We start from the raw sequence: 10,000 nt of genomic DNA, 5'->3' as shown, positions 1-10,000 counted from the left end.
TCCAGGCTGTCCCACCACAGGACTTTGGCTCTTTGGCATACATTTTGGTAGATGGCACTCAATCACAAGTAAAGCACTAATATCTTCATGACCCTGGATTGTGCAAGGACACCTGCATTTTCACTTTTACTGAGGACGATTGTGTTTCAAGCTCTTATGTTTGCCAAAAAAGTCATTACCATCATAATACCTACAGATTTACTTTAAATTAATGAATGAATGAATGAACAAATGAGAGGGAGAGGGCGAGAGAGAGGGAGAGGGAGAGGGAGAGGGAGAAAGCAAGGGAGAAAAGGAATTTTAAAAAAGATAAAAGAAGAAAGAAAAAGAATTTTCTGTGAAGCAAGATGGCAGCCCCAATAAAAAGACAGTGTGTTGGCTAGGGCAGTTTGAGCAAACTCGGGGGCACACTGCAGCTGTGCAGCACACCATGAAGGTGAAGGAGGATGGGCATCCATGCTGACCTCCTGAGAGCTCTCCTCCAGGGCAGGGTGACCCCTGTAGATAGCAGACTTCAAGTTCTGTGCGTAAAAACTAAGGTAGGATTCAGAACTGGGACAGTACTGCAGCTCTCCCGGCACAGTGCTGCCCAGCTCCATCTCCTTCTCCGAGCCGGCCAGCACTGCCCACTGCCTCCGCCGACACGGCCAGGATGCCGAGGCAAGGCAAGGCTACAGCCTGCTGCAGGGCTGAAGTTGGCAGGCATCCAAAGCACAAGGACTCTGCATGCTCAGGAGTCCTCTCCATAAGGCAGCTGTAGGAACCGGCGCAGCAATGCCCTGGGGAGGGTGCAAGGGGGGAGGTTAGAAGGAGCCATGTTTTGGGTTCAGTGACCCTTACATACCAAGCAACCCGCCACGAAGAGAGGTGCCAAAAATTTCAACATGAGGTTTGGCACAATTCTGTGAGAAGCACCCAGTTCTGGTGCAAGGTCCACACCCTTGCCCCTGCCCGACCGGTGCTTGTCATCTCCCCAGCTCTGTGCTCCCCAAGCCACTGAAAATGAGCGACGAATGCAGCAGCGCAGGCAGTACACGAGGGACAGGACCTCATACACCCTCTGCTTGTACACACTTCCCCATAGCATCCCCCTGAGGCCACTGGGTGGGTGCCTAGCTAGATGGACCATGTGTCTGGCCCCCGGAGAGCAACACTATGGATGGATTTATGGGGAGGAGCAAGCCTCACCTGTACATGGACATCCTAAGGCACCAACCCAACCTACCGTATTGTAGAGACATCACTCTGCTGCTTTTACAGATATTTACAGTCACTGCTACTGGATTAGAAAAATTTATTTAAAAGGTGAAGTATGAAGTAGGGAATGGAAACCACTTAAAGTAAACCCACCTGCAGTATACTTGGTGTATTTGTTAACTGAGTTACCCTATCAGACCACATCATTCATTTCAATCTGAGAACAGTTTGCCATGTAAAATGTCTACAAATTTACCATGATTTAAACATATATCAAATTAGCAGATCATGAGAAATTAAGGAACCCACCAGTAAGAAACCAGATCTTATCAGTCATTAGCATGGAGCATTGCATAGGAGGGGCTCGGCAGCATTTCAGTGAAGAGTGAAAGGGGAAGTAAACCTGCATGATATCAAATCGTAAATGCTCCAATCATGCCAAGGAAGTACCACGGTCTAATACATATGTAACTATAATAAAACATGGCATTTTATGAAAACAACATGATATGACTAACAGGACAAAATATTCTACTCCAAAAAATAAGGCATATTGCTGATTTGGTAAAGTGTTTCACTACTGTGGTACGACATCAAAGCAGCAAAACATTACGTTTCAACTATTTAATACTCCAAGGCATTTTAATAATTAAGATATATTTTACTGAAATAAACTGGGCTTGCATCTGGTTTTGTATTTGTGGTATTATTTGGGAGTTTATTCCTCTGTTAGGCCTCATAGCTGAATAAATACCTCCTTCTTACCGACACATCTGTACGGATCCATCTCCTTCCTCTTGCTCCCACACACACAAAATTTAGAGAATTATGCTGGAATTGTGCTACTGAAGCCTGGGAGCACAGAAATTCCTCCTGGCTGAAAGCACCAGCCCTGTGCTACACAGCTGGATTATAAGGTGCTGCATCCACCCCTTCCCAAATAGCTGATGTGCATCAACTGCCGTAGAAACCCAGAGGAGGTATCTGTGCTCTTTATGCAGGAGGGTGCACAACTAAGTGCTACAGTTCTGAATAGAAGAATTTCAGGTACTCTGCTGAAAATGACGCTTGATCACAGCAAATGGAAAATCTGATCATTTGCCTGTCTTTACTGGCTTAGCTCTTCAAAGATATTTATCCATCTCAGAACCACATGAAATCTATGATGCTTCTGCAAACATCTGTAAAAGCTGGTATTCTGCACAACTTCGCTCTGTTTATATTTGGTAGTGATCACCCAGCATAAGAATATAATACTGTAATAATTTAATGTAATATTTAGACAAATAGGATTTATAATCAGATCCTTAATGTCATCTAACATAGCTTTTACAACAATATTCCTCTGTCATATAATAATTTTAAACAAAAATGTATCTTACTCAAAGTTGTGAAATCTCTGTATTACCTGTGGATATTGGAAAAAATACCTCAAATAACTAACTGAATTCAATGAGTCTATAAAAAAGCTTTATTAAATGCTTAAACACAGTGGATGTTGCAACTTTAAGAATAGAAAGAAAGCCCGTGTTATTAGTATTCTAATTGTTCAGAATTGTGTAAAACTATTAGTTTAGTTTTCAGTGACAATTTTAAAATATTTAGGTAGTACAAAATAAAAATATTTTTGTATACTAAAATGATTTAGCTTAGAGAAAACTGAAAATGCTGAAGGTTTTTACTCAGGTAGCTAACAAGATTAAAAAAAAGTGTTCTGAGGAGCCATAGTGCACATCCATATTTAAGGAGGTGTTCCCAAGGTTGTGTCAAAAAAAATTCCTTTCTTTCCCCCCTTAATATTTTTATATCTTGGAAATCGTGTAATTAAAAGTATAAAACTATCCAGTCCTAGATGGCAACTTTCAAGCTTATAAAAGACTAGGATAAAAAAAAGAAATTCAGAAAGCATGGATTGCTAGCATAGCTACCTGCATCCCTCTATCAGCTTGCTCCACTCGCATGTCCACAGCCAACAGACATCCATGACAAGGAGCACGTACTATTCCAAACTGGCAGCCTACACCGGGGATCAGCATCAACTGACCTTCAACAAACGTCAGGTGAGGAACAACAGATCTACCACAGAGCTTTTCTAATCATGCAACTTTGCATGGTTTCAATGAAAGTTTGTGTATTTAAAAATCAATAGTCATCTACAGTAATTTATATTCAGCCTGTGAATAACAACTACATTGACTAACAACTCTTGTGGAAATATCTGTATTCTATATGCTTACAAAATGAGTTTTAAAAATATTTAGAAACATTAGGTTTTGTTAAGAAGCTACATAATGGATGACATCTTAAAAATTATTTTAAAATATAAATAATAGAGGACATTCAAAATATTTTTGAAACACCTTTTGATTTTTTTCTTTAGCAAATTGCATTCACTACAGTTGTGATAATTGATTTAAAAAAAAAAAAAATTGCATATGAGGCTTCAGGCCCACGCCAGTGTCTTTAAACCAACTTTCATGAAAATCACTTGGCCAAAAAAATGTGTCTATAAGATGCAGACTTCCCAGCAGCTAAGGTTTGACATGAAAACACTACCAAGCTTTTTAATTATAGCAGTAGCACTGTAATACACAGCAGTATAAGAAGTTCCAAAATACAATAAACTCATTATTCTTATTAACCCTGAGCTTCTGGGTGTTTTCCTTATTTCCACGTTATGTTAGACTCAGTGCAAAGGCCATGAAGTCAGTGGACATGTTTCTTTTCAGCTCAATAGCACTTCGATGAGGGTAGAAATTAATTTAATGGGACTATTGGTGTAGGCATGTATCATATATAGCAGTAACCAGCCAAAACCAGACATTAGGCTGGATATCTTCCAATGCAACCCAGATTTCTCTGTTTGCTATCTTGCTTTCATAATATGAGAACAAGATGTACATTTTCAGTGAAATACCTTATTTCCTCTCCTTCCACCTTTTTTCTTTGATTTGAAACTTTGGGAAGTTTTTTGCCTGAGTGTTACAATAATAATACAGTAATAAAAAAATAGCAATAAACCTAAATTTATAGAAATAAAAATAGAATTAGACAGTTTAACATCCAGGAAACTGATTTCACTACTTAACTATAGACTACATACAGCATACAGAAAAAAGGAGAAAACCATTTTTTCCCCCTTCTCAGAGAAAACAAGCTAAAGGTCTTATTCAGCACTCAAATTTTCCTGATTATTACATGAAGACAAGATGACCCTTTTGTCCTTTTTTTAAGATGAATTGCCATCGCTTCAGTGCTACATTTTGTCAGTTTGGGTACAGCAGAGTCAATACCTTCACCTTGACATGGAAACTTTGTGATTTATCAGTTCTGCTGTGACTCAGTGCTACCACGACCTGGCGAGGTGCAGCCACTCATGGCACTGGGAGCAGACTTTGGTCACAGCTACTTGGAAAAAAATAAAGCACTCTCTGATGATAGACAAATGTGTCTTGTTAGCAACAGCCAAAAAGCGCTTGACTTGTACTAATAACAAAAAGGCCATGTTGGTCACCATGGGTCTAAAGACGAAGCACCCTGTCACTGCCTTGGTTGGGAAATTAGCAAATAATGTTCCTTTTCCTTGATAAATGGGTGACAGTTCTCTCTCACCAATCATTTTTTAACATTTTGATGCATGTCTATGATCCCGCTGGAGGAACAGAAAAGTTTACTGGCCCTCAATTTTCAGATGATGAATGGAACACTCTAAATGTGCGATTTCTGTATGAGGTATAGTTCATTTTAAGCAATTCTAGTAAATGGGTGTCACTGATTAGGACAAATAGTCTACTTGTGCAATAGCACAAATGGTATGTCTCATTCTTCTGGCCTCCTTTGAGACAGAAAAGAAAGGGGACAACAATGACCCTGATAAACCTGGAATTGCTACTGTTTAAAAAAGAGCTATTATATAATATACATTATCCAACATGCTATTGACTTGATGCTACTAAATCATTTCTGTATGTTTAGCATTGCCCTATTAATTAAAAATGTATGTCATGCTGAAAAACCTTCTTTATAAGAAAAGACAGTTAACTGGGATCTCTTTCTGTTCGACAGTACTGTTTTAAGAAAAATACATTTTACTCTAGCGCAATAAGGCTGTTAAACATATAAACAGAGGTGCTTTCCGGTTTTGACTCTTTAATGCTAACTTTGACTGACTTAGAAAGACCCGTCTTGAAGAAAGGGCAAGAATATTTGTTCTAGCTTTATTTTTTTCAGCTTGCTAACAACTGATCCTGACACAAGGTCTGATCAATAAATAACCAATACTGTAATAACAGTGACTGTAAGTTGCTTCAGGACAACAGCACTTAAAAAAAAAAAAGGAAATGCAATATATATGAATTAGAAATGCTGAGGATTTCATTAAAACGAATGTAACCGTACTTTTTTTTTTTAAGGCTTTCCAATAAAGTCCTGTACCCGTTATATGTATTTTTAGCATTCGTTTTGCAGAGTCACCAGATTTCATACTTAAGAACAATAATTGAATATGTACAAGAAATAATCAGGTGATTCAAATTTAACTAAGGCATTAGCATGTAGTTTAGCATAGTAAAAATAGTATGATTTGTGGGAGGCAATTAACAATCATTTGCTCTGTGGATACAAGTAATTTGTTTAAAGAGCACTGACCTATGAGACAGCTAGTTTGTGTTGGCTGTGATGGAAGGGAGCTATTGACTCTAAACAGTGTAACAGCGCCATTGACAGAATCGCATTTGAATGCACACAAAAGATCTCGAAAATACTTGAGGAACACGAGATCTTTCAGAGGGGGAAGTGGAGTGGGGGTTAACCGAGGGAACCCAGCCAAAGCGGAGGTCTCCATACCGAGGCAAAACCGAGCCAAACCGAAAAATCTGGACAATGTAGTGACTAAAGAGGGCTTCCCCCCCTTGGTGCTGTGCCAGCCTTAGAGCCCGGCCGTACTTCTTCAACATAAATACTCTATCAGAAGGAACACAAACTGTGAGCGATTACTGGTTGAGTAATGGTTTCATAAGCTTAAAATTGAATGCAAGTCTTTGTGCAAAATAATCATTTTTATGTTCACATCTAGCAAATGCATTGCAGACCTGGGAATGGTTCCATGTATTCAACATTCACGCTTTCTCTACGTCTGCTTTGGACATGTTTGCAATCGAATGCCAGTACCTTGTACAGCAACCGGGTACAGTCTACTGCAAATGATCTGCTGTCTCCTGACAATTTGGGTCATTTCTTTAACTGAGCAAAAGAAGTTATCAAAATAAGGGTGTGCAACAGAAACATTAGGGTGAAAGCAGTCAGCATAAAAAGTTCCAAGTGCCAAACAGCATTCTTTGAAGCTATTTTAACATACACTGGGTCAGACTATACTTCCTTTACTCGCTAGGAAATCATTATGCAAAATACACACTTAGAGAAAACAGTAACGGAGTGGCACAAATACATTGTAAATACCGTACTGCTGCTCATCTTAAAGTAAACCAACAGAATCTACAGAGCTTAAAATATGTGTATAAAGGTGCAATTTTATCTGTAACATAATTTCATTTAGAAGCATACAAATCACAATTTGCCATAATCAAATAACACCGCAGTGCTTATATTCTAATTAAAAAATAATCTCTGATATTTAATTGAGAAACCTGGAAGACTTTCCCAGCAAAATTATGGCTACAACGTGCACAAACCACTCGATTTACTCAGAGAGAGAGAGAATTTTTCAGGTAGCACTTTTAAAATTATTATTAAACAACCAAACGATGCACTGTTCGATATATATTAAAACAAGTATTGTACCCAGTTATTAATTTGCACTATTCACTTTTAAATGCAGCAAATACCTCATTAATTTAATTTTAGGTACCCACCAGTTTATATTGCATTTTACAGTCTAGAAGGCAATTTACTATTAACTGGCAATTACATACAGAATGATTGTTAATTCTGCTCCTAAGTGCTAGCTGCTTGAAAATTGTTATCTCTCTCTAATTTTTGACCTTCTTACAACAGGGGTGAGGTATACTGGGAATACAAAGGACTAGTAGAGAAGAGCTGGACATGTCATTTGTGACTCATTCTTTTAATTCACCGTGCTAATCAACTGAACTGCCACAATCTCCCAAGGTAATTGTATCTTTATAATAGTTGAAAGCAGCGGGCAAAAAGGCATGGATAGATGGGGAAAGGCCTTGCCTTTGCCTGCTGAGAGACGGCGTGCTCTTCCTTCTGTGTGAGACTAATGGGGGCTTTTTAGAAAAATCTGGAACTTTCATATCTCTGCACCCTGATCATTTAATGTCTCAACTTCCCTGCTCACAAAGGCTTTGTACACCACACTACACTCTTGTTTCATTATTCTGCAGCCTTGTTGCCCTATGGTCTACCTCATGCTGGGAAGGTTAAATGTTAGAGTGCCAAGCCAGACTGCAAGCATGGTGGGACACTGATGGGAAACAGATGCCCTGGGGATTCAGCCCCTCCCTCCTCTAGGGCTACATCATTTTCATTTTCTGAAATACAGTGAGCCTTGGCTTCGCTCTCAATGGCAGCTGTAATTTCCAAAGACTATCTCAGTCACCCTATCACTTCAGGATAAAGCAAAGCAGGCAGAAGTTTCTCCGTCAGGCAGGCTTTATCTTTTCATTTTCTTATTGCTGGGATATAGGCTTTTGCCTCTCTCAAAAGGTGTTTTAAATATATAGTCCCATTAAAGTGTTGTTAGTAATGTAACTTTATTATAATTTAATTCCAGTGGGAGAAGCTCCTGACATTCTCACGATTCTTCTGAACATCTTTACTTAGCGACAAAGACAAAAGACGACCCCAGGAAAGAAGAAACAAACGGCTTTTCCTTACAGTTTCTTACATATTTGCATTTACCCATTAGAAAGAAGTTCAAAACAGCAAAATTTGCCAAATACACACCTAAGAAATCAGTTTAAGACATTACTATAAAGCAATTCAAAATTCCAGGACTGTGCACTAAGAGCCAGACCGTCATCTGGTTCAAATCTGCAGCACTTCCCTGTGTGCAATGGAACTGCACCAGCTCGCAACTGCTAAAATATCTGGAACTTAGTCTAAGGCTTTTAATTCATTCATTTTTTATTTTGCTGAACACTCATCTTGGCTAAATAGTCATACTCGTCAGGATACTCTGCAGAAGCTTTACATGGACTGTGTTCATAACAGCATTTTTAAGGCTGTAACCATGACTGCATGCAGCCCCACCTGCGGTTACCACCTTTGCAGCAGACTACGAAACAACGTCTGCTTTCCAGATATGTTGTTAGCACCAAAAGCACCATGGGCACCACCGTCCCATTTGGTAACTCTGGTAGCAACATAATCAGAAAGGTCAAGAAAATGTAAATATTCTCTCCCTTGTCAGCCAGAAGTGAGGCACCCAGATGTGAATGCGAGCATTGGTTGTGATTTCTTTGAGGATAGATGGAAGATAGGAATCTCAGATGCTACCTTCACTTAAAAGTTCATTTCAGCAATAGATTTTAGGCAGACAGAAAAACATATCCACAATGCATTAACTGTTTAAAAAGTCCTAGCTTAAAACTACCCAGGAACACACTTTTCCTATTAGATCTAAATTAATAGATAGAAACAGTTGCAGTCTAGTGGGAAAATATTCATCAAAATGCACATCATCTGCACATCATCTGCAATCTGCATTATCTACCCAATAAGCAGCAAGAACTCTCCCCGAATCCCTGCAGTCTGACGAGTAAACAGTTAAAGGCTCTTTGTTTTCAAAAGAGAGATTGATTCATCAGATCAAATTTATTACCTAGAATCCTCATCCAAAAGTACGGTAAATCAAATTGCTATTTCTCCCTTTTCCCTCCCAGCACCTCAGTTAAATTCATTGTTAAATGCCAGAAAAACTGTAATACACATTTTAGATAAAAAGCCAGCAATACTTCATCCCAAAGTAAGAATTTTCATATTATAACCACTGGAAACCACAAAGTTCCGACTTTTTCTTGTGCTCTTGTAAATTAAAATCAAATGTATTTAAAAGAATTGACACAAATAAATCATTCCCAGGCTTGTGAGTTCGTATCCCAAGTTTCAGGTCTGGAAGAATTTTTAGAGCCAGATTGTGAATAAGGTTGGATAAAGTTATTTGGATCCAACAACAGCTACTTGGACCGGTGCCTAAAACTTCAACTGAACCTTTAGGGAAGTTCAAGAAGTTTGGATAGATGTTCTGAAAAATATTTTTCATCACTGAATACTTCTTAACTTCTTTTTCTGGCTGGAGCAGAGTAGGAAATACCGTTCTTAATCTATTTCTGGACAAAATGAAAACAGGAAGTAACAGGCACCTTGTGAGAGAGCTTGATCTCATGAGACATCGAGACATTGTTAAGACCCAAGAGGCTCGGATAGGCACCAGAGCTTCTGGGTGCCCATACGAACAGGTATTTTGAGGTCCAGCTACCACCAGCTACATTTCTTGCAAGACACATCCTATTTTTTAACAGCATTGTAATGTTCACGCTTTGCATTGCCTGTATATCATTAAGAGATGGAAATTATTATCCTGAAAGGAGTAAGGAAACCATACACTTACCAGTGTAGACGAATCGGCCGGGAGCACCTTTGCAGAACTGTTTGGATTTGTAGGAGAGAGTTACTTCAACAACTCCTGGAATGTGCCGTGGTGGTGTTTGAACTCTGATGGCGTGGGGTGTTATCAGCTATAAAAATCGTACAGAAAACATACCTTAAATCAAGATGGCACTGATAAGACTGATGCCAGCCAGTTTACATAACTACGAAA

The 10,000-nt window shown here is 39.0% G+C and overlaps 1 protein-coding gene across 1 annotated transcript in view; it reads right to left on the bottom strand.

The window, feature by feature from the left end:
* Positions 1–10,000, bottom strand: part of EBF3 (early B-cell factor 3) — a 149,539-nt gene that overhangs the window by 26,380 nt on the left and 113,159 nt on the right. The window contains exon 10 of the mRNA XM_009326010.1: positions 9,791–9,917. Coding sequence (XP_009324285.1) covers positions 9,791–9,917 — 127 coding nt within the window. The remainder of the gene's footprint in view (positions 1–9,790; positions 9,918–10,000) is intronic.

This window comes from Pygoscelis adeliae, unplaced genomic scaffold, assembly GCF_000699105.1.
Source record: "Pygoscelis adeliae isolate BGI_AS28 unplaced genomic scaffold, ASM69910v1 Scaffold4, whole genome shotgun sequence".
NCBI lineage: Eukaryota > Metazoa > Chordata > Aves > Sphenisciformes > Spheniscidae > Pygoscelis > Pygoscelis adeliae.
Note: the sequence above shows the minus strand (reverse complement) of the source record. Positions and strands in the feature narration are given on the sequence as shown.